At 36.0% G+C, this 14,860-nt stretch overlaps 1 protein-coding gene and 1 long non-coding RNA gene across 4 annotated transcripts in view; one reads left to right on the forward strand and one right to left on the reverse strand.

The window, feature by feature from the left end:
- The window catches only part of LOC138713344 (uncharacterized), a 53,733-nt gene that overhangs the window by 37,940 nt on the left and 933 nt on the right, over positions 1–14,860 (forward strand). The window lies entirely within an intron of this gene.
- The window catches only part of LOC138713343 (DNA cross-link repair 1A protein-like), a 48,361-nt gene that overhangs the window by 28,947 nt on the left and 4,554 nt on the right, over positions 1–14,860 (reverse strand). For all 3 annotated transcript variants that reach the window (XM_069845374.1, XM_069845372.1, XM_069845373.1), the window contains exons 3-4: positions 2,898–4,340; positions 768–959 (exon numbers count right to left, since the gene is read on the reverse strand). In XM_069845374.1, the coding sequence (XP_069701475.1) occupies positions 768–959; positions 2,898–4,340 (1,635 nt within the window). The remainder of the gene's footprint in view (positions 1–767; positions 960–2,897; positions 4,341–14,860) is intronic.

Below are 14,860 nucleotides of genomic sequence, written 5' to 3' on the forward strand. Positions count from 1 at the left end.
AATTGTTCTGGGGCCAGGTATCGAACCCGGGATCTTTGGTTAAATGTACGTTCGATAACAGGCCCCAGAACAATTGAGGGGCATAGAACAAAAAGCAGATAAGTGACGGAAACCTAGTTTTGAGGAAAGTACAGTTAAAGTTCTACATGCAATGAAATATTATACAAATTAGCACTGCAAGTGTGATCACTTACCTGATTTTATCCCAAAGAAACATCCTTTTGGGCTATCACAACACGCACTTACCTCATTTTTTTAATAATGTCACTTACCTGCTTTTTGTTCTAAGCCCCTCAATTTTTCCTCAAAATTATTCAAATCAACTTTACCTGAAAGTTTGAATTTGCGTATCATTAGCTATATGACTTGTAATGAGAAAGCATTGTGATGGTAGAAAAATTTCGAGATTTTTATGGAGATACAAGTTTACATCATCCCTCATACAAAAAACTAAAGCATTTTCTTTTGAATTATTGGAAGGATTTTATTCATATTGAATATGTACAAGTTAATTTATCTCAGAATTAAATAAAATTATTTTTACTTGTGTTCAGCTGTGACTGATTTTTTCACAATTTTTCTTTCTTACATAAAATCATTTGATAAACAGTACAGGCCAGTCTCCAAAAACGGTTTTGTCACTTAAATATATTTATTCAATTTCAAAATACACTGTCACAAAATTGGGTTTAAAACTGAAATAATTATAAAGTTATTAGTTGAGATTTTTTAAATGTTAGATGGAAATTATAAAATATATACAATACCTGGAATTTTTTTATAATATGGACAAGTCTTTTTTCCTGAGTATTGCTGCGAAGATTCTGAGCTTCTGACACTTGTCTGACAATCAGATGATAGAGCTAAGCTATCATCACTCATCACAGACATTGTTGATTGACCTTTCTGTGACATTCCTCTAAGAATTTGTTTCCAGTGTGCCACAACAGCTTCTCTGCCTGAGAAAATTATTACAGAAATGATTAATTAAATCACTGTACATACAGTAGAGAAGGAGATACAATCATTTACCAAATGAGATAATTGATGGGAGACATGGAGATGGAGCACCTGGCTAATTGTGAAACTCTTAGGACATTTGTGGACCTTCCATCAAAATATTGGGAAGCAAGAAGGATGATGACTTCACTGTTAAACCCAGAGCATTAGATACACACACACGCACACATAAGTGATGGGTAATGGCTTTGTAAACAGATGGTGTACTGTCAATTTTTACCATTCCATATTTACAAATGAATGCACACAAAAGTAAATTTAGAATGTTATAACAGTACAAAAAAAAGTTTAATTAATTAATTAATTTGTAAATTACGCAGTTTAAGTAAATGTAGTTTATTTTCTTTCAGTTTGAAATAAGTGTATCTTATTGTCTATGTTTTGTGAACAATTAATTAAAATTAAGTTTATTTAAAATTTTCCAAGATTTTATTTAATGTGAAATGAGCAGTGTTCATTCTCCGCTCTCTAAGACAGATTAAACACAAAAATTAAACAGTATATCATCGGTATTTTTTCTTACGAGTTCAAAAACAATGTATGTGGCAATGACTTTCAACTTCTCTGTTCATACCGAGCCAGGTGAAGAGGTTGTTCAGAGCAACACAGTCTTATGTGCAGTCCCTGCTGATTACGCAGTGTTTTTTTTTTTTGGTAGGTTATTTTACGATGCTTTATCAACTTTTAGGTTATTTAGCATCTAAATGAGATGAAGGTGATAATGCCGGTGAAATGAGTCTGGGGTCCAGCACCGAAAGTTACCCAGCATTTGCTCATATTGGGTTGAGGGAAAACCCCGGAAAAAACCTCAACCAGGTAACCTGTCCCGACCGGGAATCGAACCCGGGCCACCTGGTTTCGCGGCCAGATGCGCTGACCGTTACTCCACAGGTGTGGACTACGCAGTGTTGCACGATCTCGTAATTCCTGTATTTTAAAATGCACATTTTTCTGGAAAAGTATTCGAAATACAGCAAAATGGTATTAGACTTTTTTGTTGCTCTTTACTAAAGGTACACACACATACATACATACGCACTAGTGCAAGATGGCAAATGACTTCACTGTGAAATGCCTAGACATTGGACCACCACCAACAATATACATAGTTCTACATACAATGAGCCAGATCCATCTCATCTTACAGTATAGCAAAGAAAGACTGGTAAACTCCTTTTTGTATTTGTAAACTAATGGCAAGCACTTGACTTCCATTATTCACCCAAGCGTTCCCATCTGTGAGTGACACAACAAAGTTGTAATTATTATAGCTGCCTGAAGGCATTGCCTTTGGTGCACCATGGGAGGCGAACTACACAGCACCAAATGATGATTAATGGAGCAATGATGGAGTGCTGGTAGGGGAAATGGGAATATCCTGTGAAAACCTATCACCAAGCACAGTCTTTGTCCACCACAAATTTCAGTTGGACCTCCCAGGACTCGAACATGGGTGCAAGCATGGAAAGCTGATGCTCTAGCTGTTCGGCTAAACAGTGTGTCAAAGCGATAAATTGTACGTCACAATTTAACCAGATCATGTCTACTGTAAACCATATGTTGTGCTATAAGCTGTGAGGAATACCCATCATTTCTGACAATTGTAATGCAGTATGATAAAGAATGTCGAAGACATGCATGTGTTTTTCAACAGCTTAACAAAACAATTTCTCCGACGCAGGCTACACATCTTTCAGAAGTTTTTTCTGTGCTTACAGTTCATATCAGCAGCTCTTTTTTTATTGCAATTCTTAGCTGTGTACAACTATTCAAGAGATTTTGACCTGATTAATTTGGAAGGGTTTCAGCTACTAAGAAATTCTCGTACTATCTCATATCTCACAATGAAGAATATGATAAATTTGAATGCAACTTACTCTTTCCCGGTTCCAAAGATGTATTTGTAGAATTCTCCATTCTGACTGTAGTTTGACTGTCTGAGGTGAAGTTATTTTTATCTTGTGGAACAACAACACAAGAACTTCCACTTTCAACATCTTTAACAGCACTTTCTATAGGAATTTTGGATTGTGATCGAAAGTATGATGTTATGGACATATGATGGTTTTGAACTTTCGACACTTTCTTTTGATTACAGTGTTTATTGGACGTATCAAAGTCTTGAACATTTGTACAGAATTTTGGTTGTAAGTCAACTTCATTATTTTTATCCACGCAGGTTTCTGAGACTTTATCCTGTGATACACAACAACTTAAGTGCATCGTTTTGGTACACTTACAGAGAGAAACTTGGACATCACTGACTTCAGCATCGGGCATTGCTGCAATTTGTACTGTTTCCCAGCCCAATTCATTACACTTAGCATCTATTTTTACAGGAGTTTTCAACTTGTCTTCTACAATATTTGGATCCTGTTTGGAAGGCGTAAGTACTACAGACATCACAGCTTTGACTTCAGCACTTTCACAGTCTGTCCTCGTTACTTCATCCACACTACATGGCAATGCACACTTCTTTACAACTGTCTTTTCACCACATGGTTTATCACTTGCATACTCTACTCTTGCATTTAATTTCAGTTTATTACTACAGTTATGATCACAATTATGGTTACAAGTGTGGTCTTTAAAATTATTCTTACTTGTGTCGTTACTCTCATCAGGTATGATTGATATTTCTTGCTCTATTGTTTCATGCTCTATAACATTTTCGTGAACATCCTTGTTAGAGTTTTGAGTTAATAATACATTTTGTTTTGCATTATATGTACTGGTACTAGTTTTCATTATGCATTTTTCATTCGTTTTTATGTCATTGCGTGATTTTAAGTGAAAACTTTCAGCTGTTTTATTGAATATTTCAGTTCCTTCAATTGGATCACAAACAGAATCATTACTATCACCATCATTGTTGTTCGGTTTTGCAGAGTCATCCTCTTCAGGAAAACATCCTTCAGAAAGCAATCTCTGTTTTAGAGTCAGTTTCAGTTTTGTAGAGTCATCCTTTCCAGGAACATATTCTGTAGGAAACAATCTGTTTTTTAGAGTCAGTTTCAGTTTTGTAGAGTCATCCTTTTCAGGAGAATATTCTCCAGGAAACAATATCTTTTTTTGAGTAAATTCATTTATATTTTTGGAAGGTCGTATTGTCTTAACTTTTTTCTTACGGAATGAAGTTCTGGGACTTTTAAATGGATTACTTTCATTATCACTCGAATGTGATTTCTTTGAACTGCTACAGTCAAAAGGATCTGGCTCTGTATTGCTCACTGAGGATCTTATTTGTGCCAAAAGCGAATGAGCATAGTCCCGATAATGATGCAGGTTAGTACTGTGACACAGTTTGCCTTCAGGACACTCTGAAATATGCAACAATTATAACAAAATTAGTATATCTTTCTGAAAGAAGTAAGATGGAAGAGATAAGAGAAGGAATCAGGGGAAGAGAAAGAGGATTATACAGAGCATTCACAGGGAAACAGACACTAATCAGACTTCAAATGCATACAAACAATTGTTCTTCCTCTGACTCATATCGTCAAGTGAGATCTTACAGCCTGATAATACAGAGCTGTTAAAGCAAAGCTGCATGGAAAAAGTGCGGGCATCTGGCAGTCCACTGCTAGCTCAGTGACGGGCAAGTATGCATCCATGTCTCTGGCATTTGTGCATACGAAGCAGTATAACAATAAATGTGCAATAATTTGGACTTACCATTCTCAGAGTTGATGCTGAAAATGCTCCCCATTCTTCGTCACACAACTGGCATCATCTGATGAAGGAATGAATAACGTTCTGAAGTTCCACAGCACTGATAGCCTCGATTTTTTCACGTATATAGTTCTTTAGTTCCTCTAGAGAATGAGGATTTCTCCTATACACCCTACTTTTTAGTGCCCCCCATAAATAAAAATCGCAGGGTGTTAGATCTAGGCTTCGTGGAGCCCACACATTATTGCTGATAAGTCGCATACCAAAAATACATCGTAATTCTCGCATTGATGCGGCAACTGTCCGAGCAGTGGCGGAATCTTGTTGGAAGTAATATGAGAGACATTCAGCATAGTACGTCAGTTCATCAAAGAAGGGCTATAAAATTAAATGGATATACTGCTCACAATTTGTCTCAGCATAAAAAATAGGCCCAATAATTCGATGTCCATTCAGCACCACACCACACCCCAATCTTCTCACCATGCAAAGGTGTTTCAAGCACTACATCGGATCTTTCCACGTTATAATAGCGGTAATTTTGTGAGCATACATGTCCATGCAAAGAAAACAACGCCTTGTCAGAAAAAAAAATCAAATTCGGATCAATTTCCTCTAAATTAACCTTCTCTAATATCCAGTTACAAAATCGTACTCGCCTCTCAGGGTCTGTCTCCGTTAATGCGTGCACTCATGGAATTCTGTATGGCTTCAGTTTCAATAATTTTGTTTCATTTTTGGCAGAGGACACATGCTAAACATTTTAGGAATTTCTGCAGGGTATGTTCTAACCTTTCACCAATTTCATCTAATTTTTCCTCTGTAAGAACAAAACATTTTGCGTTTGATTTTCGATTTTGTACTGAGCCTGTTTCTTTGAATCACTTAGCAAGGTTTCGAAGTGTATTCACAGTAGGCACTGGTCTGTTTGGAAACTTTCTTCTAAATTTGCGTCGTGTCTTTGCACAAGATTTTTTTTGCTTTTTATATACGCATTGTACATAAACACACGCTCACGTAATGAATATTTGTTGTTTGGCATTATACCTCAACACACAATAATCACTCAACTGTATACATAACGTTTACACACCTTTAAGAATGACGATGTATATGTGTAAATGGCGCCAACGATATTCTCCAACTGAGACTAACAAACCACTGCGTAGATAACGTAAGCGGCACAGCGGACAATGCGCACACACCAGACTACTTCATATGCACAAGTACTGGAGACACGGATGCGAACTCACCCGTCACTGCACTAGCAGCGGACTGTCAGACACCCGCACTTTTTCCGTGCAGCTTCGCTTTAACAGCTCTGCAGATGTACATATCAGCCAGAACCTCAAACAGAGGTAATTCTAACATTATAAGTGATTAGCATTGTCTCATCTCTATGAAACTTAATTTAGTCTGCCTGTAAGAAGTTTGAATGGCTGAAGGAAGAAAATTTTATGATGATTTAAGAGCAATAATATTACCTGATAGTAATTCCTGTACTTTATTAATAAAATTCATTAGGCAGTTACATTTTAAATCTCGCAAACTACACATACTATTTGCAGTTAACTATAATGGCTTCTGAGAAGCATGTCAGCATGAATAGTAGGATTCCCATTTGTCCTGTTTTTCCTGGGCCAGATTATTGTTTTTTGGTAAAATGTCCCAGTGTGTCGAAATTATTCCAGTTGTCTTGCTTTTTAAGTGTCCTTCCTAAAAAAATAACTGTTGATTACAGATTTTATTGTTTTTAAATATAACCATTTAGCTAGTACTCCTGGTGGTTAATCGCTGAAACATTATTGATCAGTGGCTATTATGATATTAGCAATATTTATGGTGTTGCTTCTTTTTTCTTCATGCTTTTATTGGCAGTACTTTTTAAGCATATATTATTATGTTTGTGTTTCATACCTATTCTTTTAAAGTAGAAATTACGTTAATATCTGCATTTTTATACTAGTACTATCTTGTTTAAAGTAAAACATGTGGTTTTCTTAATTTTTGACATGTCCCATGTTTTCAAAGTAAAAATTTGCAAAGTCCCAGTTTTTTAAAATGCCATTTTGGGAACCATATGAATATCACGATTTTATTTCTTAATCAGAATGTATTATTTATTTATTTTTTTTAATTTTGTTCACATAAATCCATATAAGATCCAACAGTGCTATGTCTCTCAGACTAAGTACAGTCTCTAATTTCATTATCTTGTATTACTTGACACCTCAGAAATTTATCTTAATAAAATATATATTTTAGTGAATATTTTCCCATTGATTTGGCATTTTATAACATTGCTTTATTTCCAATGCCTTGTCTTCAATCTTCCCACATATACGTGGAGTTACAAGGAAATTCAACAGATGTCCCTATAATTCTGGTTGTATTGCTGTATGAATTCCCTTCACATATTATAGACTCTTGCTGAAGGACAGTCTCATAATAATTTCCTATTTTACATGGACCTATCCAATCATTTGTCAACAGTTTTATATATATTGCTCAAAAAATTAGCACAACAGATTTTTGTTGACCTCTATATCCTTTGTATAAGACTATATAGTAGGGAGCAGGAATACTGGCGGATGGAGGTATACCCCTTCATACTAACCCAACCCACGTTCCACCCCTACTTTAGCTGTAAACGTTCTTCGAAGGGTTGCTTCGGAAACATCTTTCACTCCTCGCTACGTAACCTAAAGTCTTTAACATCGAAATAGTGTTCATATATAAACACTGTCTGTGTGTCAGTATTTAGTGTAATTTCTGTGTGCAGCATTTTAATTATTTCATTAAACAACAGCACATGTGAACACGTCATTTGTTATAATACAAACTACTGGTATACAATATGCGATATGATTTTATAACTACTATACTGATATCGAATAGCATTCGTATTATGAGGTGAATGAACTAAGAAAATCAGTTGAATTCATGTCTTCCAAGTTCGACAGTCTTAGAGAAGAATTGGCGCACACAAGACATGAACTCAACTCCACAGGAGGATATGAAGAGGCTAGTGCAAGAAAATGACCATCTCAAACAGGAAGTGAGTGATCTGCAGCAGTACACACGCAGAGACAATATAATGCTATTTGGAGTTCCGGAGATCGATGAACAATTAACTTATGAAGTCATTGCCTAAATATCGGAAGTCATAGGCGGTGGTGAATTGGTGCAACATGATGTAAGCATAGCACATCATATACTATCCACGCCAGGAAAGACGCGTCCTATTGTCATCCGCTTCACAAAGAGGAGAAGTCGTGATGAATGGCTCCAGCTGTTCAGAAATGAGGCCAAAAATGATGGCAGCAGTCCTGGGATTGTGACAAAGGAAGTCAACAGGCAACTTCCGGAAGGAAGAATCACAGCAGGTGACCAACTGACAGCAGTGACCAGAGACCTTTTGAACAAGACAAGGGATGCAAGAAAAGATGAAGCCAGTCCAGTGAGTAAAATCACTAATGTTGACGATGTAAATAATTTGTAAATAGTATTGTGTCAGTACCCAGGTTTTATTTTGTATAATATAATTGACTTAACAATGGCTAGTAATACTATATCAAATGAAATCCATCAGTGCAAATTTAATAATGATAACACAATGGTTTTTAACGATTTACTTCACTGCAATGAGTATATTGCCAATATACTATCAGATCTTAAAATATTTCACTTAAACTTATAGTCACCTAATTCCTGTTTTCCTCATTCTCTTAATAACCAGAATTTCAATCATATTACGAAAATTTTAATTTGTTGTATTAATTAAAGTTTTTTTTAAGTATTCGTAAACACTATAAATAATTCCTTTTGCTTGGCTCTGCGTATCCGCTCCCTTTCTAGACATGTCGCTCAACTAGGCACAGAAGCAATTCCACTGTTAGTATTGAAAATTACTGTTTTAATATGTGCACAGTGAACAGACAACAGCTACGATGACTACTCTCTCAATACACAACGACTGGCTTGCAAGCAACTACACCCAAACGCATCGACACACTGCCAGTCAGTCATCCCAATGGACAGGTCAGAAGAGAGGGGATGGTACGTGCAAAAATATGCTATGTACGACCCGCAATTATCTTTGCTCCCTACTGTAGCTATTTTGTGATATTACCATATGCTGTAACATCTTGCCTATTCAAGAAGTAAAACATTTGGTTCATATCTTCATCACAGTCAAAGCAAACCGAACAATAATCCATCCATGTCGAAAATCAATACAATTTAGCAGCTTGATTTTCTTGTGACTATGGTCATTTTCAAACATATTGGGGCTGTGATCATTGTTGTGGTTTCAGTCAGATATTATTCTAAAGTAGGCTAATCAAACAATGGTTGATATCAGTTGAAGTTGCAAGAGCTGTACAGGTATGGACTTATCATCAGATCACCCCGATGACCTCCATTATTCTGTATCAGTAGTGTACAGAAGTGTCAAATGTTACAAGCAGACAGGACAGTATAAGAAAAGACATGATCAAGGATGCAAACGAAAGACAATATGAAATTAAGACAGATTTCTGTTCTGCATCAGGGCACTTTCACTACCCATAACCTGCAAAATGGGTTTCAGGTTAGTACATGGAATAGCAGTAAGTGACCGGACAGTGAGGAATAGATTGAAGGGACGCAATTTGAGAGCGAGAAGACCTCTATGTGCCTTATGTTTAGAGGTTCATCAAAGCAAGCACGGTTAAAATTCACTCTGAAGCATGTAAATTGACAACTTCAGCAATGGAGGTGAGTAATGTTCATAGATGAATTGAGGTTTCCCCAGACTTCATGTGATAGACGATTATGTGTCTAGAGACGTCCTTTTCATTTTATTTTAATAAGTTATTTTATGATGCTTTATCAACATCTAAGGTTATTTAGCGTCTGAATGTGATGAAGGTAATAATGACGGTGAAATGAGTCCGGGGTATGGCACCGAAAGTTACCCAGCACTTGCTCATATTGGGTTGAGGGAAACCCCGGAAAAAACCTCAACTAGGTAACTTGCTTCGACAGGGAATCGAACCCAGGCCACCTGGTTTCGCAGCCAGACACGCTGACCATTACTCCACAGGTGTGGACTAGAGATGTCCTGGAGAGCATCTCAATCTGCCTAATATTTAAGAAATTGACATATTTGGTCAGGGCACAAATATAGTCTGAGGTGGCATTAGCTTAGAAATCAAAACTGCCCTCACCGTTGTTCCAAGGCAGCTAAATGAAATTGGCTATGTTGAAGAATATGTTGCGCCTGCAATGGAACATATGGGTGCTGACTCTTTGTTGATACGTGACAACACAAGACCCCATGTTGCTGCTATCTCCATGGACTTCCTCACACGAAATTCTCATAATGGATTGGCCAGCGATGTTTCCAGATTTAAATCCCATTAAACACTATGGGATATTAGAGTCGGGCAAACAGCCTCTTACTCCCGCTCGTCTCGTAGGCGAGACTAGCTGGCCGATAACGCCAGTTCCGAGAATCGTATTCTCGAGATTGGCACTCTCGGGAACGAGGAATACCGGATTCCGGCCTGTTATCGCACGGCCGACTTATCGTTACGAAATGCGTACACTGACTGCCGGCTTAATTGCCACTCATCACTGCAGTTCGTGACTCTTTCTGAAATATTAATGTTCATGAAGTAATTTAAGAAGGCACAACAGTGTGGTATGCATGGTATGCAATAATACAGCACATTATGATTGTCGACATTCTTACAGAAGTCACACTATTTTAATGAACTATTTATTGCCTTTTTGGAGAAGCAAAATAATGCAGCACTTTCAGTCGTTACCTAATCCTAAGCTAGTCTAAAACAATAAGTTATGGTTGGAGCTATGATATACTTTCTTGTTATCAGCATTTCGTTGACATTCCATATTTAATCATTCGATAGTGTTATGTATACGCTATAGTAATGGATATCACACGACTGTATTATTATTATATTGCGCGTTCACATCTGGATGTTTCGTTGTTATGGAACGGCATATTCATCAGGATGGGTAATTATTGCGCTGTGTAAGGACAAAATAAAATAATACTTATTTATATTATTATAAAGGACCAAAGACTCTGACAAAAGATATTTTTGTTTCCCAACTGATAAAATGTTGAATGTGAAATGGAAACACTTTTGCAAGGGGAAGGACAGAATTACGAAATAGAGTAGATCCTTTCAGAAATTGATCATAATTACTTACAAATGCGTTTTAAGGAACCCGGAGATTCATTGCCGCTCTCACATAAGCCCGCAATCGGTCTCTATCCTGAGCAAGATTAATTCAGTCTCTACTATCATATCCATTTTTATATTATCTTCCCATCTACATCTCTGCCTCTCCAAACGTCCTTTCCCTCTGGCCATCCAACTAACACTCTATATGCATTTCTGGATTCGCCCATACATGCTAGATGTTCTGCCCATTTCAAACCTCTGAATTTAATATTCCTAATTATGTCAGGTGATAGTACAATGCGTGCAGTTCTGCGTTGTGCAACTTCCTCCATTCTGCATCCCTCTTAGCCCCAAATATCTTCCTAAGAATCTTATTCTCGAACACCCTTAACCTCTGTTCCTCAAAGTGAGAGTCCAAATTTCACAACCATACAGAACAACCGGTAATATAACTGTTTTATAAATTCTAACTTTCAAGTTTTTTGAGAGCAGGCTGGATGACAAAAGCTTCTCAACCGAATAATAACAGGCATTTCCCCCCATATTTATTCTGCGTTTCCTCCTGAGTGTCATTTATATTTGCTTTATCATAACAACAGAGAATAAAAGAGGGTTATTATTATTATTATTATTATTAAATTAGTTACTTTACGACGCTTTATCAACTGCTATAGCTATCTAGCGTCTGAATGAGATGATGATGCCAGCGAAATGAGTCCAGGGTCCAGCGCCGAAAGTTACCCAGCATTTGCTCTCAATGGGTTGAGGCGAGAAACCTCAGCCAGGTAAAGGCTGGTTCACAATAAACCGGAAATGGAAACGACAACGAGAAATAATCTATACTAATAATAAATCTGTAAGCGAAATTTTTCTGGTAATTTTCGCTTTTCCAAAAATAATAGGTGTTAACATATATAATTAACCATCCTGAAACCGAAAATCGCTTTTTTGAAATTTTTGTTTGTATGTATGTATGTCTGTCTGTCTGTCTGGATGTTTGTTACCTTTTCACGTGATAATGGCTGAACGGATTTCGATGAAAATTGGAACATAAATTAAGTTCGTTGTAACTTGGATTTTAGGCTATATGGCATTCAAAATACTTTATTTAAAAGGGGGGGTTATAAGGGGGCCTGAATTAAATAAACCGAAATATCTCGCTTATTATTGATTTTTGTGAAAAATGTTACATAACAAAAATTTCTTTAAAAATGATTTCCGGTAAGTTTTATTCCAGGCAAAATTTTGATAGGACTGATATTTAAGTCTGTCTGTCTGTCTGGATGTTTGTTACCTTTTCACACGATAATGGCTGAATGGATTTCGGTGAAAATTGGAATATAAATTAAGTTCGTTATAACTTAGATTTTTGGCTATGTAGCATTCAAAATACTTTATTTAAAAGGGCGGTTGTAAGGGGGCCTGAATTAAATAAACCGAAATATCTCGCTTATTATTGATTTTTGTGAAAAATGTTACATAACAGAAGTTTCTTCAAAAATGATTTTCGATAAGTTTTATTCCAGGCAAAATTTTGATAGGACTGATATTTAAGGATATAAAAGAGTTTTAAAATAACAATGCAATACATTTCCACCGCCGCCTCAGATTATAGTGTCGTTGTTCCGTAACTGCTATGTGCAAAATATTAAATTTTTTAGTAGGAAGAAAAACAAATTTATTCGTTCTATGGTAGTAGTGCATAGGAGATCGTGAATTCTTACATTTTTACACAATCAACTCTATTAATTTGGAGTGATTTATTAAAGGATGCATTCAAGACTAATTTAGAAAAATGTTAAACGAGTTATATTTGCACCAAATGAGTGGTCTCTGGACCAAAATGATAGCATTTTAATTATTTAAATACAATTTAAATTAAGTAACATATTAAACGATTTATTCTTCTATCAAACACGAATGTTCCTTGAACCCAATGTTCTATTTTAATTATGTAATTACTTTATATTTATTTCTAATAAGTGCAGAGGAGCGCACGGGTACAGCTAGTGTTAAAATAAATGTATTTAAATGTGAACATTCACAATTAACGAGAAGATTGCCGGAGCCCGGAAACAGGAACGTGAAAGTTAATTCTGAATGCTCACATTTAAATGTATTTATTTTAACAATATTTCCGTTATCGTTGTCGTTTCCGTTCTCGGTTTATTGTGTGAACCAGTCTTAACTTGTCCCAACCAAGATTCGAACCGGAAGCCAATCGTTTCACAGTCAGGTGTGCTAACCGTTACTCTACAGCAATTATTATTATTATTATTATTATTATTATTATTATTAGTATTACTGTTATCATCATTATCGTAATCATTAGTATGATTAAGATTATGATTATCAGGACTATTATGATGGTTATTATTTATTACTGTCTTGTAAGTTATCATTAGGTACAAGTATTAGAAATCTGATTAATTCTTAATTTGTTATTCTTGTTCCTATAACATAGGATAATTATTGTAAATCATATAGGCCTATATAATTTTATATTGTAACATGGCTAGAATACAATAATGATTGTTCTGTAACAATAATTTATAACGTGCACACCAATAGAAAGTATAGTTTTCTATAGTATAGGCTGGTTCACAATAAACCGGGAACGGAAACGAGAACGGAAATAATGTTAAAATAAATGTACAGTATTTAAATGTGAGCATTCAGAATAATTAATTGTGAATGCTTACCTTTAAATACATTTATTTTAAAAATATTTCCGTTCTAGTTCTCGTTGCCGTTTCCGTTCTCGGTTTATTGTGAACCAGCTTTTAATATTTTCATGTGTCATATCATTGTGTTACAAACAATTTTTTTATTTAGCTGCTATTAAAGATAGCCTAATTACTATAAAGTGTAAACCATCTTGGACTATATAGCCTCATTTTCAACTACCTTTATTAAAATACCAATTAATACTATCCGTACAATAACGAGTTTTCATGCGTTGAAGGGTTCCATACAAATTTTACAGAACAAACGTTTGAGTCATGAGTCCTGCGCTAACAGGTTAACTCGACGTTATTCGAGAACCAGGTAAGATTTTGACTGGCCATCACTTTTAAAAGTAATTTCCATCCTTTCTCAACATTTCTCTCGCTTTGACCCTCCATCTAACGTGAAAAACAAAAAAGTCTGTCGCTTACCAGAGGTGAAGTCTGAACAGATCAATCTCCATCGAAGTTAATTTTTTTTTTTTTTTCACTTTCCAAAAAAGATTTTCAGTTCGATTTGTTTTTCTATGCTTTCCTTATACATTGAGCTATCAATCCAAAAAATTACAGCACGATTGATTAAGTATTATAGGAGCTACGACGTGATATATATTTAAAGAACTGGGAAATGCATAAGCCAATGCTTCCTATAGGAGCACGGCCCGAGCGATATTGCTTTCTTATCAGTACTACAGTCCCGCCTAGACCTCCGAGATTGTCGGGAGTGATCTAGTATCGTTAATCTCGGGACCAAGAGAATCTCGTGTTCTCTATCAATGAGTCATTTGGCTACGTTAGGTACTCGCGCACTGCTCAGGACTGCGGTGATTATGCAACCGAGAACGGGCGATAATATGAGGCAGTCTGCCCGACTCTATGGGATATACTTGAAAGACACATCCGTAGTAGCACTTGAGACCTACAGGACCTCCAAGAGCTTGATGTGGCACTAAATGAAAAATAGAGAAATATAGACTATGCCAATTGAACATTCGAAGGCTTGTGCGGAGCATGTCTCATAGATGCTAAGCTGTAATTCGTGCTTGTAGAGGACATATTTCTCACTTTGTTTTGTGAAGTGACAAGATGACCATTGTTACCACAATTTGTTTGTAAATGACCATGAAAAGTAATTTGTTATTAAATATAAGTTTTAAAGTTCATGTTGTATCCAGGACAACATCCTAGATTTTCACTGTTAAATATAGAATGAATTTAAAAACTTGTTCCGCAAATTTTTTGAAT

This window comes from Periplaneta americana, chromosome 14 (assembly GCF_040183065.1).
Source record: "Periplaneta americana isolate PAMFEO1 chromosome 14, P.americana_PAMFEO1_priV1, whole genome shotgun sequence".
Classification (NCBI taxonomy): domain Eukaryota; kingdom Metazoa; phylum Arthropoda; class Insecta; order Blattodea; family Blattidae; genus Periplaneta; species Periplaneta americana.